Source organism: Mastigoproctus giganteus, chromosome 14 (assembly GCF_048544385.1).
Source record: "Mastigoproctus giganteus isolate SK-2022 chromosome 14, ASM4854438v1, whole genome shotgun sequence".
In the NCBI taxonomy this organism is placed as follows: Eukaryota; Metazoa; Arthropoda; class Arachnida; order Uropygi; family Thelyphonidae; genus Mastigoproctus; species Mastigoproctus giganteus.
This window is the reverse complement of record NC_143588.1, coordinates 31,722,624-31,743,773: the sequence shown is the minus strand read 5'-3', so window position 1 is coordinate 31,743,773 and position 21,150 is coordinate 31,722,624. Positions and strand designations below refer to the sequence as shown.

The following is a 21,150-nucleotide window of genomic DNA, read 5'->3' as shown; positions in this document are numbered from 1 at the left end:
GGAGGTTGCACACAGTAGTGTCGCAAGTTAAGGACCCCATATTAAGGGACTCTAGTAGTGGGGTTATATACGAGATTAAATGCCCGGATTGTGGGGGAAACGTGCGGCGGCTTAAGGATCGTCTGGGGGAACACACGAGTACCATACAGACTGCAGAGTTTGACAAGTCCGCTGTTGCTGAACATTTTTGGGAAAAACAGCACCAGGTCTCCCCAGAAAATGCTGTCCTCCTTGATCAGGCGCATAGGTACTGGGACTGCAAGTGGCTCAAGAGCTTGTGGATTTACTCATCCGATAACAATACTATGAATAGGGAATGTGCGGCTTCACCCCCTTTTTGAGGCTATAGTCCTCTCAAAAGATGAGCGTTTTTGTTTACCACGTTCCTGAGCTGGTTCTGGGGCACGTTTTATATTGTGTAGGAACTTTTGTTCATGCGCCTGATCAACCACGTGTGCCGTGAACCTGATACTTAAGGATGTGCTGCACAAGCATTATTTCTTGTTGAGAAAAGAGGCAGATGCCCCCGAAAGCTACAATTGTACAGTTTTAATGCTTTTAACCTTATATATTTTATTGTATTTTAAAAATTTTGGTATTTTATTATGTTGGTATATATACAGTATTAAATTATTATTTTAACTCAACGGTTGGTGTATTAATATAATATTATGAATATGAACTTTCCCAACCTCAGAGGCCTTTTTGAAGAAAACTTTTCATCTTCATTGTTTATTCATTCAACTGCCGTTTTCTGGAACAACCTTCCTTCATATGTATTTCCTGAAAATTACAGTCTACAGAAGTTAGTCTAATGGCAACAAATATCTTCTCTTGTCTTCTCAATCTCCAATCCAAGCATGGTACTAAGTACTATAGGTTCTAATACCTCTCATGTTTAGGGTTTTCATTAAAAAAAAAAAAAATTTAGTTCTTGATCGGATTACTGAACTTTTAATTACACCTGCTTTAATATACACCGACTCACTCATGAATGTAATTAGTGGTAACCTTATAATGAAACAAATACATTCCAAGTTACTTGCTTGTAATTAGTTGAACCAAACTGTAATATTCTGTTGGATCCAAGGACATTCTGGAATAGCTGGCAATGAAAGAGCAGACCTTGCAGTCAAACAACCAGACCTACTATTTTGCAGACTTTTCAAGTTCCGTATACAGATTACAAACACATTATCTATCTGTAAAGCATGTTATAATAGCTGGTCACTAATCTGGAAAGGTTATCCAGGAAACAAACTCTACCAAATAAAACCAGAACCAAAGCTGTAGCTCTCCAGCTTCCGAAAAAACAGGCGAGATGAAATAATGTTGGGAAGGCTTAGGATTGGGCATACTCACTTCACTCACCTGTATCTATTAATGAATGATAGTGCCTGTCAATGCTCATCATGTCATGTACAGCTGACTGTCATTTATTAGTGGACTGTCCTTAGTTTCTAAATATCCGCTCAAACACTTTAAATCATTTGCTAATGCACATTCATCATTAACATTAATGCAGATTCTCAGAGATTATCCTAATAAAACAGAACTGTTTACCTTTCTAAACTGTATAGGTATATATCATAAAATATAACACCTATTACAAAAAAAAAAAAAAAAAATGTATTTTGTACTAACCATTTGAAAGACACAATATGGCCCTGGAAACCTGTGTGTCGTAAAACTCCATCACAACAACAACCAAATAGCAACAGCCAATTTTAAACTAAAATAATCTCTCGCTCTCATTCTCTATATGATTCTTAACATCTTGCAGGTAAGTCTGAATTCTTCTTACCATTCACTGAGTGGCCTTGTCCAAAGGTAGGCCTGCAGCTAAATCTGATCCAGTCTAGTCTCCAGCATTAGAAACTTTTCATTAGCACAAGTACCCTTGCTAATGAAAAGTCAAGCAGTGGCAGATTTCTAGCTTTTTTTTCCTTTCCATATACGTGCACTATTCATGTGGACCTTGCTCCATACAAAGATATTTCTCAACTTGGAAGTAATCCTGTAAGAACTGACTGTATAAACACATACAAAACACTATAGAAGAGAAATAGTAGTAAAAGTTAGGAGAAAACATTTAAATTATTGAAATATCAAGTTTTGGTGTTTTCATTAAAAATTGTGAAAGGAATGAGGCTGCTATTTTAATATACTTTGGTAAAGTCTTAACTCTTAAAGCATTATAGGTTTTTACAATCCATTCATTTTTGAATAATTGGAAATTACAACTACAAGTAACAGTTTTGTATTAAAAATGTGTAATTCTATAAATGCTTCTTAAATTTGTGGTTGTAGGAAGAGCACGATGATGAAGATGACTGGAATCCATGTAAAGCAGCTGGTGTTTGTTTGATGCTAATGTCTACCTGCTGTGAGGATGCTATTGTACCCCACGTTCTTCCATTTGTTAAGAATCACATAAAGCATCCAGATTGGCGATATCGTGATGCTGCAGTTATGGCATTTGGTAAGTAAAATTTTTTAATTGCTTGAATAAGTTTTATCCTCGAATGGCTAGTTGAATTGAGGGTTTTTTTTTTTAATAACAAAGCTCTTATTTCCTTTCAATCAATAAACTTCAGCATTGACCTTCATAGATATTATTTTTAAATATTGAAATCTGTAAGGAGGTCTAGCACTGAAGGATCCCCTAATACTATTAGTCCATGACGAATAGGAGCTATTGATAACCATTCTGTAACCTGCCCTTAATGCCATGATTCTCTCCAATTTGCGGCGCCTCCGTAGCCAGGTGGGAAGGAGCAGCAGTGCGTAGCACACGCTTCTTGATTAGATTGGGGTTCGAGCCCGTCACCACCAAATACGGAGGATGCGGAAAGGTCAGGGAATGACCACCGCATATCCCGGAGCAATATGGCCTTAGTTGCTAATGCTCCTAAAAACCAAATAACAATCTCTCCAATTTGTACTGCTATATGTGATGACTACTGTATGTGCTGTCAGCTATTTTTTCATCCATTTCTTTGTTAACTACACCATAGTAATTAATCAGATGGGTCAGACAATATCTCCCCTTAACAAATCTGTGTTGTGATTACTCTATAACTGCATTCCTGCAAAGATGATCTTACATTGCTTCTTTTGATTACTGGCTCCTTTTTTTTACCTTTGATCTTCCTCTTTGAATGGAAGAAACATTTGCCCATCTATCTGTGGAGACCTTCCCTGAATCCAATAATGCTTTCATAACCATGGCTAAAAGTTGATTCCCTCTTTTGCTTCATCTTTTAATATAATTGGAGAGATTCTGTTAGCCCTAGCAACATGCCTTATTTACTTTTAGTTTCAGCAGTTGCTCTTCCACTTCCTCTTCAATTATCACAAAATCATTTAGCTCCCAGTTATAACTTGGTATACTTCTGGAATTCCCATACCTAACAATTTCTTCACATGCGAATGTTCATACAAAATATTGTTTGTTGGCAATCTGAACAGAATCATCACTAGTTACGCCAGCTATATCTAGGGAACCAGTGTGGTCAGTACCTTTCCTTCTAGTGTCAACATGTGCAAATTATTATTTGTTACTTTTGTCATTCTTAGCAAAACTTACCTACCTTAGCTTCCCCAACCCCTCAATGACTTGATTGTGCAATAGGTTATACATGCTTATTAGCTTTTGTACCCTAATAGTATATAATTATCGTGTACATTTTATTTTCTGCCGTCAGTCTCATCAGCTCATCTAATCTCCATTTAGGTCTAAACTTTGAACAATATCTTTTAGTTGGTATAAAAACTTAGGTCTAAGGTAAAGAAAGCCAACACGAGAACGGCGAGAAACGTCGGATAACTTATGCAGAAAATTAGTTTCCCGACACCTGACTCTAGCTCCGCTTGCTCGGTAAACAGATGGTAGGTGTTATCGGTCTGTAGCCAAAATCGAGAAGGATATATTGATTGACATGTAGGCGTGGCAAGCGATGAAGTGATTGGTGGTGGGTGCGACAGAGAACAAGCTATTGTGTAGTCATTGGTTGGCATTATAATATGTATTTGAGTAAAGAATGGTGAATAATAGTTTTGTGATGAACGGTAAACAGGCAATAGTAGCGATGAATCTTTTAAAGATGGAAGACATTTGTAAGGAAAATAAAATGTTGGTTGATTTTTTTGACGAAAACTAAATTAATAAAAGTTTCTTTCTGTTCATTTTTATGTTCTTTGTTTGTTTTTTTTTTTTTTTTTCTCGTTATTAAAAGCAGATTTTTGGAGTTCGAGTGTTTTTACTATATTGTTGATTTAGGTTTGGTTACGAAAAAAGGAAAAGGTTTCTTTATTTTTCATTATACAGTATTTCATAACCTGACCTTAAATGGTAGGTTAGGAAATAATAGAAAAGGTTTCCTTGACCTAACCTTAAATGTTAGGTTAGGAAATAATAGGAAAAGAAAAAGATTCTTTATATATGTAGTGAATAGCTATTGAGGTGTTGATTGACGTTATGATACGTGTGTATCCGCATGAGTTTCTTTAAAAATAAAAGTACAGTAATAAAAAATTAATATTTTGTTAATAAACAATTTATGCGCTAGTCCACCCATGATTCTAAAGAAAAAAGGTTAGGTTATCCCTTCCATTTCGGGAGGGATTCAAGCTCACATGGAATCAAGTGGAGGTAACCTGACCTTTTTTCACCATTAGGGCATATTATTGAACAAGAAAAGAAAAATACAGTCATAAAATTTATTTTTTATGAATGTATTTCTAAATATATCTGATTCTAAAGAAAAAAGGTTAGGTTACCCCCCCTCCACCTCGGGAAGGGTTACTCCACTTGAATCCCAAGTGCCCATGGGATTCAAGTGGAGGCAAACTGACCTTTTTTCACCATTATGGAAAGCATTCATTAGGGAAAGTTACCATTAGTGCTTCTAAAATGATACTAACCCTATGTTATCGTGTGTTGTGTTTGCGCAGCAGTCAGTAGATCGTTTGCCACGCCTACCTGTCAGTCAATATATCGTTCTCAACTTTGCTCCAGACCGATAACACCTACTGTCTGTTTACCAAGCGAGCAGCGCTAGAGTGCCGTATCAGGAAACTAATTTTCCGCGTAAGTTATCCAAAGTTTCTCATGTTGGCTTTCTTTACCTTCGCCAAACTTAGAACTTACATTTATTTCCTTGACTGCTTTCCACTCAGAATTTGCTGTTACTATGATCATAATCATTTGATCCCACTGAAAAGAATTTAAAAGCTGCCTAGATCATTGTAGTCTTTTTGCAAAAACATCCCTTCCCTTTTACCCACGATAGTAGTTATATTTTTGAATGATTCTGACATGGATCATCATCTTCCCCTAGCAGTTCCTTTCCTGAAAGTTTTTAACGCTTGAAGGATTTGTTAATGATAATCAGATCCAGTGTCCCCTCGACGTGGGCACCTGTACGTGGTGAGGGGGACCTCCCAGTGACGCTGCTGGACCCCCAGTTAGCACCACTGGGATCCAATGCCCACAGCCTAGGTTCCAGGCTAACATCAATGGAATCCGGCGTGTTTGCTGTGTGCTGCGACCCGTGGAAATTCGGAAAGGGGGATCCTGGTGGTTGAGGGTCCCAGCTTCAATACACCACTTTGGCCCCTGCTTCAACAAGACGGGTGGTCCTGGAAGGCCCGGCTAGGATCAATTGGCTAGTAGGCTCGCCTGCGAGGGTCAGCCGTGTCAATGCCACACCTCTACCCTCATGGTCTGAGGGATAGCATTCAGGCTGGCGGCAGTGCGGGTATGGTGTCTGGGTAGCCCTCGCATTCAACTCCCGAGCGCATTTATTGCATCCTGGGTAGTGGGCATCACTGTGGGCTCCTTGGTGGGTGTGGAGCCCGGGCACTGAACCACTTAAAAAACTTTATGAATCCTGATAAACTAATTTCTTCTGGGCCCCCAACCCGGTCCCTAACTAAAAATTTGACCGTAGATCAAGAAAGTCGCTTCTGCAAAAAGACAGAAAAAGGAGGTTTTATCAGGTCCAACACCTCGGTTCCTGATAATTCACTCAACTAGTGAGAAGCCTATAGGAAAAATGTCACCCTTCTTTATCCAGAAGGGTTGGCAGGCTCTGTTCAGACCCTGTTCAAACGGTTTCGTTCAGATGACATACTTGTAGAAACCAGAAGTGATGTACACTCAGAACAGCTCCTCCGTGCTACATCTATCGGGGGAATGCCTGTCACTATAACCCCCCCCGCCCACACACACACACACACACAAGACACTGAACTCATCGCGGAATGGGATCTGATGGGTGTGACTGAAGATGAGATCTGTTCAGAGTTAAAACCACAGGGGGTGGCAGCTGTTAAATGTATATCCATGCGTAGGGATGGGAAATTAGTTCCCACTAGAAATTTTATTCCTACTAGTTATTTTTATTTTATTTATTATTTATTTTTTTTTTTTTTTGACAAAAATAAAAAGTTCAGCAATGCATGCATGCATATTCCATTGCAGCAGAAGGTGTTTCAGAATTCCAATTATGACAATTGTCAAAATTTATGGCACCTTGTGAAATATGGCTTCATCAGAAAACAAAACCTGATTTTGAGAATTACCATCAAGTTTTTTGAGAAACAGCTGCAATTTTAGCTCAGGAAAATAAGCTGGTTTTACTTTGCATTTCAGATGAAATTCATAAGCATGAAATTTCTGTTATTTTTGTAACACTTCTTGGAGTTTAGTACTCTGAGTGCCAGACTGAAATGTAGAAATGACTCTCCAGGACTGACTGGTGGTTTAATTCTTCAACTACTTCATCTGCCACACTTACCACTGAATAAAATTATTTTTTTTGCATTTACTGAATTCTGATCAATCCTTATATGATAATGAATGCCCAGCTTGATGTACATTGCTTAAACAATTTAAGCAACATAAATAAAGCACTGCATTGTGCTGTTATGGTAGATTACTTTTATACTCCGTACAATGGATCTTTCATTCATACCGCGAAAAATAATTTTAGAAGGTAATGGTTTGTATCACTGAGGTTCATAAATTAAAATTCTCCCTACATTGCCAGAATAATGATAATTATGCTTGCTCTGTTCCACAAACCAAATCTATTCTAATTCCATCAAAATATGCACTGTTGGTTTCCATTATAGTGATTAGTGTTATTTTTTTGTGTGCATTATTTAAAGTTTATTTATTTATTTTTTTATTTAAAAAAAAAAAAAAAAAAAAGAATTATTTTTCTATACATTTAAGGTTGTATCTTGGAGGGCCCTGAACCAAACAATTTGAAAGTGATTGTAGAACAAGCTATGCCAATGTTAATTGAGTTGACTGAAGATGAAAGTGTTGTAGTTCGGGACACTGTAGCATGGACAATTGGTAGGGTGTGTGAACTTATTCCAGAAGCTATAATTAATGAAAACTACCTCAAGCCACTGCTAGAAGCTTTAGTCAAAGGCCTAGGTGCAGAACCAAGAGTGGCTGCAAATGTTTGCTGGGTAAGTTTGTTTCTTCTTTAATCATCACTTTGATGCCTTAACATAATACAAAATAATTAAACACTGATTCTTTGCAGATAAACTTGGACAGGGCTTTTAGGCTAATTTTATTATATATTTTGTGAATTTAAATTCTCAGAACTTCACAAACTAAAGTGAAATTGGGAAGCAGTGGGACACTCAAACTAATGCATTTAATTAATTTTTTCTTCCCTCATTCTTGTGATGTTGCATACAAAATGCAATGAAGGCAGGTGAAAATTTAAATATTCCTACAAATATCCTGCAAGTTTCAATGATATGAATGCTATAAGGCATTCAGTGTTGAAATTTGTAATCTGTGTAACTTGCAGTCCAGTCAAGTTAGTCCATGAAAATGGAGGGTGATGTTGATGTGCCTACGAAACAACAGTGTATTGAGTTTCTAAATGTGGAGGACATTGTGTCCATTGAGGACATGAGGAGTTGGTGTAAGCACAGTTAGGCAGTGGGTTACACATTTCAGTGATGGTGGTGGTTTGTATGCCAGATCATAAGGAGCAGAGAGTGCATTCTTATACTAGTCTTCTAGAGAGTATGAGACCATAGATGATTTCCTTGACAGCACTGTGGCTGAAGATGAGATGTGGATATATCACTGTGAACCATAGTCAAAGCTGCAGTCCAGGGAGGTCCTTCTTTGACACCGATTCAGGTTTAACAATAAAGAGGAAATTTAATTTCCTCTTTAACAATAAAGAGGAAATTAAAAGCTCAGCTAAACAGCTGAGCTTTTAATTTCCTCTTTATTGTTAAACCTGAATCAAATATTCTGTTGATGATTCTGGTGAAAAATCAAATATTCTGTTGATGATTCTGGTGAAAAATCAAATATTCTGTTTTTCAGGCAAGGCAGGGAGATTATCCTTGGATAACTCTTGTTATAGGATCGCATGATCGATTCTGCCTACTGTGTAGAGACAATATAAAATCTGAAAACAAATTGCATGTGTTGGGGAAGAAATGAAAATTTCTCCTTCAGTATGACAAATGCTCCCCCCCCACCGTCTGCATCCTGATAAGGCAGACAGAGTTGCACAATTCAGATAGACTTCTATGCCCTATGGTCCTGATCATGTGCCATCAAATTTCCACCTGTTTAGTTCTTAGAAAGATAGCTTTCATGGGGAATGCTAATGGCAACTTTTGTGGGGTGGGGGATGCAGCTTATGGTTCAGTGGTGAAGAGAATCTGTGTGATAAAATAAATGTAAGTACAGTGGATTCTGGTTATTTGGGCCACCAGTTAATCGGGGCAGCCGTTTATTTGGGGCAAATCTTAAAAAAAAACAGAACCCAATGAAGAAAATAGCCAGGGTTTACTTTGCTTAATTGGGACAACATGCCGTTTAATCGAGGCAGGAGACCGCAGCAGTGGAGATTACCCTACAATCGTCTCCGACCGTACCACATGGTTCAGTTGGATTTCTGGAGGTCACAACCATAAAACAAAAACAATTAGCAGTCACCTATTTATTGGGCTTTTCTGTTAGTGAAATCTATCGTAAATGGACAGTAAACTCGATCTTACTGAATTTGCGATAATACCGACAGCTGGAATTCTGTGGGTTATTATGGTGAAATATGTTTACACTTCCATGGAATCTTCAATCATATAAAAATTAATTTTCAGAATCTTCTCTTCATTCCTATTTTTAAAGCTTTGTAACTTGTTACTCCGTTCTCACTTGCGTGTATCGTATTACTTGCGATTTGTGTGGGTGCTTGTTCTTTGTTATTGATTGCTTATCTTTTTATTGTTTTAAATTACCCCCCACCCACAAATGTCAGTGAACAGAAATGTCAACTAGTTGGTATGTACAAATTACTGTACGTATTAATTATTCCGATTATCACATATCATTTAATTTTTTAATTAAATGATATGTGATAATAAATAAGGTAATAAAGGGTAAATTTGTGCTTAATATATCTTTACTTTTATAGCCTGTGGATAATATTACTCCTCTTTTCACTAATTAGAATTGCTGTTTAATAGAATTAAAATTCAATTTACAAACATGATCACAATGACCGGCGCTTACTACACATCGTATAGTGAACGGTACTTTACCATGGTGACTCCATCGTAACATGATTTGATTGTACAGTGAACCAATTGTAAAGCTGGGGTCCATGTATTTTTAACTTTTTTTTACGTGAAACTTTGGATAATTGGGGCAGCTGCTTAATCGGGCAAAAATGCACTAGTCCCGAGGTGTCCCAAATAACCGGAATTGACTACTTCAAGTGAGGTACAGGTAAAGTTGCCATACCTGCAGTGGTACCAAGAAAAAAAAAATTTAATGCATTAGTTTTGCAGCAACCCACATAAAATAACCATGCGTATTGTGTATCTGTCTAAGTGGTGCTGGAAGTCACTCTTAACTACAAATGATGCCTAAGTAAAGATATTAACTCTATAAAGCCAGATAGTTTGGGTTTGTTGTTTATGCTTTATGACTGGCCACTTGTTTGTGTTTTAAACAAATAGCATTATACTTGTAGGAGAGGTTCTATTTGTAGTGCAACTAAGCATCAGCCAGCATGAGCAATTGTGTACTGTGCTCTTTGAAAAGACTTCTTTTCAAAGAGCAGAGTACACAGTACAGTGTTTAATTTTAATATTGTATGAGGGCTGTTCAATAAAGATTGAACATGATTTTTTTTTTTTAAAAAGCAGCATATGTTTATTAATCATATGCTGCTTATTAAAAGCAGCATATGTTTATTAATCATCCATATTTTCAGGGTTGTTTTAATGTTTCTGCCATTCTTCAAAGACATGGTGGAAACCATTTTTTGAAATGTGTGAGAGTTGCAGCTATTATTTTTGCAACTTCTGGTGACTGGAAAAGTTTTTCTCACAGCCTCTTCTTTAACTTTGAAAATAAATAATAAAAATAAAAAAATTGCAGGGTGCAAAATCATTGTTCCAGGATGAATGAGGAGCACATTTGACCTCAATGCTCACTAAGTATGAGCAGTGTTGAGAGAACCTCTGTTTGGACTTTTTAGTTTAAGGAGCTTGATTTCTGACAATCCGAGGCAGAGATTGAATTTGAGCGGGAATTCTCCTCATAAAACTCAAATTTTTCTTGCTCTTCTTGGTGTTATCAGTCTGTTTAGTAAATGTCTCCTTCAAGTTTCTGATCTCCTGCTCAGACAGACATGACATTGCAAATCTGCAATGTCTTGTCTGTGTACCACTGTTCTGCTCTTCGAACGAGTAGGGAAAAATCTACACTGACTGTCAATTGCATAATTTATATTTCTCGGCATATATGTGATGCATCATCAGCAGTATCCAGGTCCTCTTTAAAGATTTGAAATCCCATTTCCTTACTCCTAAAGTAAACTAGCTACAAACAATGCATTAAACAAATTCTTGATCTTGCAGTTTGATGTCCCATTGTTCTTTTTTAGAAACTGGGTGATTATAAACCTTATCACAGGCTCATCAGATTGCTGAAAAACTTCCACAATATTGTGAAAGTTTGTGGTAACCTTAGATTTCCTTGAGAAATAGCTGATTAAAGATGGATAGAGCAGTTCATAAGAATATGTATTTCTAAGCAAAGGAGTGTTAACATAAACAGAAGCCTTCCCATTTGTATATGCCTTCACATCAACATCATGAAAAATGTTTGCCCTGTGTGATTCTCCCTTGTGAATGCATCCAATAAGGAACATAGATTAAACAAGTGCAGAGATTCTGTATGACAAGGATTGCTAGCATTAGCACTGTCACCTTCTAGAATATTAGTGTTAGCCAATTTCATAAAAGATAAAGTAAACGGAAAAGACAATCCCCTTGAAAACCAAATATAAATAATATATCCTGTTGATTTCCTATCCAAAATAATCTTGACATATGCTCTGTTATCCTTCTAGATAGTAGTGTGAAGAATGAATGCCTGTATGTTTGGGAAAATATTTCAATGAATTAATCTTTTAGGTAAGAAGACTATCTTTTTACCTATAGTAACTGCTCCTCTTTTCATGAGGGCATTAACAACAATTCACAGATAAGTGACATTTATTGAAAATATTATATACAGTAAACCCCCGCTATTCGCGTATTCGTGATCGCCGATTTAATATAAAATGAAACCTAAAAAAATGTGAATTTTAAAGCGCCGTGAATATTTTCCGCCATAAAAAAACATGGATGTGGCTAAAATTATCTTTCCCGGTCAAAACAGCGCTCAGTGGGTGGGGGAGAGGGGTGACAAAATCGCGAGCGTGGATGTTTCTTGCTAATCCTTGTTCAGTATGTGTTATGCGCTTGTCATGGAAGGTTTCGTCATTTGCTTTTAATTTATATGCTTACAAAACGGTAAATTTACATGATAAATCTACCGTTTTCAGTGTAAAACAGACTTTCAAGTGTGTTAACGGAAGAAAGTGACTTTATTGTGGACAAGTTCTTTCTAACCCCTACAAAAATATGGCTACGAATAACAAGAGAAATGTGAAAATATCAAAGAAGGTGATGACATTGGCGAATAAAATTGAGTTATTAGATAAAATTTCTAATGGTGAAAGTGTCTCCTCAGTGGCAAAACATTATAAAATCAATGAGTCAAGGTACGATCAATCAAAAAATCGGAAGAAAAAATCCGCCGTAGTGTCTGTGAAAACGTGCTAATTGCTTCAAAAATTTGCTCTGTAACTCGTGATGTTAAATTAGAAAAAATGGAAAAGCTTTAAATCTGTGGATAGAAGACCGAACTCAAAATAAAATTCCCTTAAGTTCACTCATCATTCATAAAAAGGCAAAACTCCTTTGTCAACACTTTAGTGAAACTGGTGACAGCACTGGCGGGATAAGTTTTTTTTGCTAGCAAAGGCACTGGTTTGAAAGATTTGTTTGAAATTTCTAATAAATATTACATTTAATATTAAATTGTTTCTTATTTTCATTTTGATGCCATATGCTTGCATTTCACTATGTACTGTCTATGTACATAGTCATATTATGAAGGTACATATAATACATACATAGACAAAATTTTAGACTACTTTTTCTTATATATTTCATACTGTGGAACGGAACCCCTTTATTACTATGGGAGCCATAACTCAGTATTCGCATTTTCGGTATTCGCGACATTTCTCAGGAACGTAACCCCCGCGAATAGCGGAGGTTTACTGTACATCCTTTTCTAAATTTGTTTCAGGAAAGGATGCAGATTATATTTTTATTATTAGTAGTCTTATTATATTATCATTATTAGTCAGATTATTGTTAGACAGTGGTGCAATAAATAGTAAATGTTTACACTTGACTGCACCATTTTTATTGCTAGAATTTAGAGATGTAAATTGAACTCAGTTCCCTTTTACGCATACAGTTCATCTTTGACTGTTTTATAGTGGCTGCTTTGGTTTCTCTAAATCAAAACAGAAGTCTTAGAAATCTTAGCTTCAGTTTAAGTTATCAAGAGGCTAAGATTTGCTGAAAAAAATTAAGTATGTAAAGCAGCAGTGTTCCAAATTGTCAGACAGTTAAAACAAATCAGTATCTTCTCATTTAATTTTCTCTGTGTCTGACTTGTTCAAGTGCTGTGCCTTAATGTTTATATGCATTACGGCCCAGCATCCAACATATCACAATGCACATAGGTGGCTGTTCTTAAGCGGTCTGTATACGAATGGTGTAAAAGTAAAGGCACTTGAAATGAACTGCTCAATTCTGTCAGCACTCTGGGCTATTAGCAGCAGCAATGATTCATTTTTGTTTATGGCTTAGTACACACTTTTATTTGTATTTTGCTTGTGTTGAGGTTATTTTATGTACACAGAATAAACTTTTGATAAAATTGTTTTGTTCTGATTTACAACTTGGCCCAGAAGTGAGTGTTAGCTTTTAGGTATGAATTCCAGACATTTACTTTTCAACCATTGTTTACAAATTTTTTGGATTTTGCTATTATTTAACATTCTGAAAATTCTCTCTCTCAAATATAGGTGACAGCAAATATATCAACGTATAAGTGAGGAAAACTCACAGAAACAATATAGTAATTCCTTTCTTTAGTTTTCAACACTGTGTAGAAACTCAGTTTTGAAAGAACACTGATTCACATTTGCCATTAACCTCCATTTTTGATACTTTTTTTTATTTCTCCATCACTCAGTATTAAAGTGTTATTGTCAGATTTATCACAAGCTCAACATTGGTGCTGTCAATGGAATGGTGTTAAAATTAAACTCTTTCAGTTGGTGAAATGCAATGTGATATTCAGTGTCAACAGTGGGAGAAGAGTGCATGCATTAAGTACAGTTTGCTTTTTAAAAGTTATCAGTAGACTACAAATTAATATACGATAACAACTACAGTGGCACAATATGCAATTGCATATGTACATGTGCATATTTTGGCCATTGTCGTTATTAGTGTGTATAAATGCATATAACACAAATATTACAAGCAATGCTCCATATTCCTTTAAAAAATTGATCATGTTTTTCAAGGCAGAACTAGACAAACATTTGGAGCGGGTGGGTGAATGAAATGAGAAGGGGGGGCTGCTGATGATATAAGCTTGCTTTCTTGCATCATGTGCCCTTGCTAGTGCTAAAATATTGCACCAGGTTCACTATAGAATATTTGAGACAGAATATTAGCACAAATCTAAAATTACACTTAGACTTTCAGCCCGGCTTACTCCGGTTATGTTATCACCCATTACGTAGCAGAATGTCACTCCCAATATCCTACACTTTACCACCACTAACACTGATCCGTTACTGTTTTAAAAATGGATGCACAGTATTTCTCAGCTATCTGAGCAGCAGAATTATCAACAGTTGAACCATTGATACCAGGTGGGCCAATCTGATTCATCCCCTTCCTTCTAGCATGTGAGTTATAATGTGATGAGTCATTCGTGAGGCAATTCGGGCAAAGTAAAGAACAAAAAAAAAAAAGTAAAGAAAAGAACAAAGGTTCCCTACTGGTCCCCAGTGGGGAACCTTTGTTCTGGAGTTTGCGAGAGGACAGTGGCGATGTCACAAAATTAATGAATAAAGGGGGGCTGCTGACAAGTGTTGCCCAACAGGTGGCGGAGATCGAAAACAACCAGTAGTTTCATGGGAAAAGGGTCCTGGAAAGAGGGTAATTTGTGAATTAGCAAATGAAAGGTAAAATAAAATAAACGTGGAAATACCCCATAGTTTTAATGCTATTTTGCTATTAATTCTTATGCAGTCAACTACATCAGATGAAACGTTTTCTTTAAACATGCCTAAAATTAAATCTGTTACAAAACTTTATATGGAATCGTGGAAAGAATTGTTTATATTGCCAATCAATGGAAAAGATTTTACTATGGATGGCATTGTGCTGCTGCTGGTTGAGAAAAGAACATTCCATGCAAGAAAAAATTTCACATCGACCAACATGTGAAAATAGCATCGCACATTATGGCCAAACAAAGGAAAAGCAAGGAAAAATTATCGACTTTTAACCAAGCCATAATCCAAAGGAAGAGAAGTGATTTTTTATAGAATTTGTCTTTCCATGGTAAGTAGCAATATTTCAAATGAATCTACTTTGGGAAAGAATTACATTACCACGATTTATGACAATGCTAATCACAATTAGCAGAATTCCATAAGTGGTCATTTCTATTCTTGAAACTTGAGCAGGTGTCTATAATTTGGTGATGGAGCGTAATATGTGTTTGATTTCCTCTGCTGTGTCAAAAAAAGAGTGTAAAGCTGATGCCTGCCATTGATGGCTGTCACTGAGATTCGTTATTTTCTTAAAGGTTCAAAATTAAGAATGAAAATGTAATGTGTCATACAGATGGATTTAAAATTCACCATTCAGGCACATTTTTGGATCCATAAATCTGCCCATCTTATTCATTTTTAATTTGACTTACATTCGATTTTGTAATTTAGCATTATGTTAATCAAGTTGGCTGAAGTGTTAAACCCACTCAAATGAGGATGTTGAAACAATTTTTAGGATATTTTTGTAATTGCGAGGTAAACAGTCCTACTTTTCTTTATTGACAATAACAGCATAAACCAACTTTTTATTATTATTATTATTTTATTTTTTAAAATTAAGATATGAGGTATTTCCTTTTGAATAATTAATTTTGATACTATATTATATGTATGTTTCATTAGCATTAGTAGAGGCATATGATGCAAGAAAGCAAGCTTATACAGCATCAGCCAAAAAAAAAAAAAAACCCCTCCCATTTCACCCCTCGTTCGTTCCAAATACCTGTCCAGTTCAGCCTTAAATTTATTTAAGCTATCAACTTCCACAACAAACGATGGAAGTCTGTTCCACCAATCAACTACCCGCTGGCTAAAGGCAAACTTCCGCACATCTATCCTACAACTGGCTTTCCTCAATTTGAATTTATGCCCTCTCAGGTGATTATTCTGAGCAAGAGGAAGAATCCCATCAGCATTGAGTTTGCTCAAACCATTGAATGCCTTATAGACCTCAATCAAATAATCTCGCAGGTGCATAGTCTTTAGACACTGTAATTTGCATAACTTAAGCTTTTCTTTATAAGCGCAACCCTTTGTTCCATTCACTAATCTTTGTTGCCCTTCTCTGTACTCGTTCCAGCAGCTCTACATCCTTCTTAAAATGAGGCCTCCAGACCTGTATGCAGTACTCAGGGTGTGGTCTGACCATTGCCTTATACAAGGGGATAATCACTTCCTTATCCCTGCTAGTAAAATTCCTGTATATCATTGACAAGACACCATGAGCTACTCTTGCAGACCGTTTGCACTGCTTAGAAAACTTCATATCTGACTGCACAATTACCCCCAGGTCCTTATCATTCTCTACCACCCGAATGTAGTTGTTTTGTTACTCTGGGATTACTGCTACCCATATGCAGTACTTTACATTTGTCAATGTTAAACTTCATTTGCCACCTCTCAGCCCATCTGCTCAACTTTTCTAGATCCTGTTGCAGTTGTGTACTGTCATTAGTGTCATTAACAACCCTGCCAACCTTCATAGTGTCTGCAAACGTGGACATTAAGCCCATTATACCTTCTTCAATATCATTGATAAATACAGAAAACAACAACAACAGACCCTTGGGGGACACCACTAATAACATTAGTCCATGAAGAGTAGTGTCCATTGATTAACACTGTCTTCTCCCACTCAACCATCCCTTTAACCTTAGCAACAACTTGCCCTTAATGCCACACTGCTCCAATTTGTACAGCAGTCTTCCATGTTGAACAGTATCAGAAGCCTTCCTAAAATTCAATTACATGATATCAAAATTATTCTTCGCATCCAGTTCCTTTTTGACCACATCATAGTATCCAATCAAATTGGTCAGACAAGATTTCCCCTTAACGAACCCATGCTGTGTCCAAAATATAACTGAAGTCTTGTCTAGATGATCCTGCTTTGCTTCTTTAAGCAATGCTTGCATTAATTTCCATGGAACAGAAGTTAAACTAACAGGTCTGTAATTACTTGTCACCCTTTTACTCCTCCTTTGTGAATTGGGGTTACATTTGCACATCTCCAGTCCAGGGGTGCCTCCCTTGAGTCGAAGGAAGCTCTCATAATTATGGTTAAGGGTTTGCTTACTTCCTCTGCTCCCTCCTTTAATATAACTTGGTAGATCCCATCCACCCCAATTGCCTTTCTTATGCTTATTTTCAACAATTTCTGCTGCACTTTGCTCTCGGTCATTACAAAATTAATTAGCTCCCTGTTAGAGTTTAATAGTTTTTTCACTTACCTATAGAATTCCTCGTGTATTGAATGTAGATGCAAAATACTCACTCAGTTTCTCAGCTACCTGAGCAGAATCATCAACAGTTGAACCATTGATACCAGGTGGGCCAATCTGATTCATCCCCTTCCTTCTAGAGTTTATATAAGTAATGACGTCTTTGCTGTTTTTCTTAGCATCCTCTGTCCAAGATTTCTTGTAATCTGACTTTGCTTGCCTAACCTCCTTTTTGACTTGATTACAGGCTAACTTATATCTGCCATAATCTTCTGTGTCACCTGATAGTGTCTGCAAACTTGGACATTAAACCTGTTATACCTACTTCAATATCATTGATAAATGCATGGGATGCAGATTTATATGCATCCCATGCATTTTTTTTCTGTGCCACACGAGTCTCATTAGTTTATATGACATCCATTTTTCAGCATGAAAAGCTTAGTAGCTTCCACGATTAGTTCCTTCAATGCTTCCCACTTATAATATGCTATTGGTGACTTCATCAGTTCAGTATAGAATTAAGAACTGTCTCAGACCACCATAGTCACCTATACGAAAACAAAAAAAACCACCTTCCCTTTACCCCTGATGGTTGTTACCTGTTTGAGTAAATCCCACATCAGCACACTGTGATCACTGCCATCTAGTGGTTCCTTTATCTGCAGATAAAGTAGCAAGTACACATCTCACTTTAATGCACAGTATCTTATGTGCACAGTAAATTCTGAATATGGTAATTATTTGGTTTTTAAAACTGACATTTGCATAAACTGCTAAATGGAGAGTTTTAAACTTGATTTACCATTTTATGCAAATATCACATTATTTATGTGTATTCATAGTCTTTAAAAGCAGTAAGGTTTTTCAAATATATTAATGCTATATACCTTTAGCAGAGCAGTGAAAAATATAGCCATCTTTCTAAGTAACTAAATTTTTCTTAAACTGTAGGCTTTTAGCAGTTTGGCAGAAGCAGCGTTTGAGGCTACAGAAACTCCTCAAGAAATGTCTGAACCAGAAACTTATTGCTTATCAGAATATTTTGAAGTAATTGTTCAAAAATTATTACAAACTACAGAACGGTAAGATTAATGAATTTTTCCATTATTTTATCATGTACTATATAACTTGGTTTTAAGTGTGCATCCAGTAAGTAGTTCTACTGCTCTGTAAAACGAATTAGTTCATGTACAGACTACACTCCATGCAGTTCTGCATGTTAAGGTGGATTGTTCACCCACTAATAGGGAACGTGAGCTGGGTTTAGACTGTTGTGAGACAGGTTAGTTTTACCCAGCCTGTGCAAGTTTTAGGGAGATCAAATGTTCTTATAACATCTGACTTGTACTGCAGTATGGCCAAACTTTTCTTATATAGTGTCACTTTGAAATTGGAAAAGGTATCTGCAAAACATTATTGGCAACTTTAAATGAGTTATTTACTTTGAGACTCATTTCCACTTACTGTTAACTGCTAATTAAGACATTAGTATCCATTAATGAAGCATGTTATGAAACTTATGCTGGTTTCTTACATGCACAACTGACCATAATGAACTGAATGACAAACTTTTGTGAGAATTCGTTGATGTTGCCATAACAGAGCAAATGACCATCCAGTGATTAAGCAGAAGGGCTAAGCCCTCAGCCCTGATATCTAAAAACTAGTTAAGTTATAATTCTCTTAATTTCCCATCTCAAGTACATTCAGGCAATAACTTTAATAAAACGTGACTAGTTTTTAGAGTTAGGCTTGTGAGTATGCTTAGTCATTGCATTGCCAATATTTCTCTTTCAACATCGTCAACCATTTATTACAATAGTTTTATATCAAATTCATTATAAATGAGCATTAGGTCAGGAAACCAGGAATTTAATAAACGTAATTATTGTGAATACTATACTTCATGACAGTAACAAATCATTACTGTGTGTGGGAGAGGTGAAATGGGGTTATATCATAGCACTAGACAATACAGTTCGTATAAATTCTTCAAACACTGGGGTGAATTAGGAGAAACAGTAGCAATTTGTATTGTCTAGTATAGAAAAGTAATAAATTTCATAATTATTGTTTTGATTGCAAATTATAATAATATAGGATAACAAATATAAATATGGATGTGTATTAAGCTTTTGTGCATATTAGCATAGCAACCGCAGTGGTGGCTCATTCAGTTAAGGTTCTAAGTTATTGCAACAAATGAGAGGTAATTATTGATATTCATTCTAAACATAAAGCTGACCTTAAGTACTGGAGCATCAACAAATATAACTTTAGAGTTACACTTTCTATTTGGAACATCTACAGAACAGAACAATTTTGTAGATGTTCCAAAAAAAGTTAATTTTTTAATAAGATTATGACCTGGCAGATCGTCCTACATGGACATCTGTTTTTGAGCCATGTTGGGAAAATTTGTACAATTCCCATCAGACAGCCAACTGTTATTTTGGTATTTGTTGTCCAAGAACTACTCAGAGAGCTTAACATCGTGGTAGACAACATAGCCCAATCACCAAAGCAATCCTTATACCTTAGCATGCTCACTTTCCAGCATGTGACTTTTCCTTTAAGAACTGGGTAAAGTCAGATACTCTGTCTACCTGCAGCTCTATTCAGCATAATGAGCTGAACATTCTGATTTCTTGCCAGTTTACATAGACTGGAATCATGTATGATCTGGCTGCCACCTTTCTAGGCACTACTATGTCTGAGCACATTTTCTCTGAATGCAACATATGCACTGCACACTATAGGCTTAGTCTTGGATCATATCAGAACTTGCCAGTACCAATGTTTTATTGTATATTCCGAATTCTTTGAGCATATTATAGGCTTAATTATTTTTGAGCCACAATTCTCATCCAGTCTTGTCGCGGGTTCGGCAGAAAATACATTCGCTTTACGAACTTAAATTTGATATCTGCTTCTGCTCGATTCCTAGCCACATTGGGATCAGGGAAAATCATTTGGCTGATACTGCAGCTGAATCATCAATTCACACTAATCATTACAGACTATACAGACAAATTTGCAGATAAAGGAACCACTAGGTGGCAGTGATCACAGTGTACTGATGTGGGATTTACTTAAAGATTTAATTACCATCAGGGGTAAAAGAAAGGGTTTTTGCTTCCATAAAGGTGAGTACAGTGGTCTCTGACAGTTTTTAAATTCTGTACAGTGGGATCAACTGACGATGTTACCAACAGTAAATCCTAAGTAGGAAGCATTCAAGGAATTAATCATGGATGCTACTAAAAGTTTCATACCTAATTAAGAAATATTGTTCAAGGTTTAGGCCTAAATGGTTATCTAATGAACTAATGGGACTCGTAACAGAGAAGAAAAATGCGTGGGATGCATATAAATTATCAAGTGACTCAGAAGCCTATGGCAGATATAAGCTAGTCTGTAATCAGGTCACAAAGGAGGTTAGGCAGGCGAAGGTAGATTACGAGAAATCCTTGGCAAAAGATGCTAAGAAAAACAGCAAGGATTTTAGGAATTATTAAGGTTTGAAAATGGCAGAAGGTTATCAAATTGTAGCAGGATACTTAATGATTTTCTAATAACTGAAAGCAAAGTGGAGGAGAAATTGTTGAAGTTAAACATAAGAAAAGCACCTGGGATGGATGGGATCTATCCAGTTATATTAAAGGAGGCGGCAAAGCAACTAAGAAAAAAGTTAAACATAAGAAAATCACCTGGGGTGGATGGGATCTATCCAGTTATATTAAAGGAGGCAGCAAAGCAACTAAGAAAACCCTTAGCCATAATTATGAGAGCATCCTTGGAGTCAGGGGAGGTCCCACGGACTGGAGATATGCAAATGTATCCCCAATTCACAAAGGGGGATCGAAGGGTGACAC

At 36.5% G+C, this 21,150-nt stretch overlaps 1 protein-coding gene across 2 annotated transcripts in view; it reads left to right on the top strand.

The window, feature by feature from the left end:
- The window catches only part of Fs(2)Ket (Importin subunit beta Fs(2)Ket), a 277,390-nt gene that overhangs the window by 125,061 nt on the left and 131,179 nt on the right, over window positions 1–21,150 (top strand). For both annotated transcript variants that reach the window (XM_090388864.1, XM_090388863.1), the window contains exons 9-11: window positions 2,311–2,482; window positions 7,244–7,488; window positions 18,227–18,357. In XM_090388864.1, the coding sequence (XP_090244990.1) occupies window positions 2,311–2,482; window positions 7,244–7,488; window positions 18,227–18,357 (548 nt within the window). The remainder of the gene's footprint in view (window positions 1–2,310; window positions 2,483–7,243; window positions 7,489–18,226; window positions 18,358–21,150) is intronic.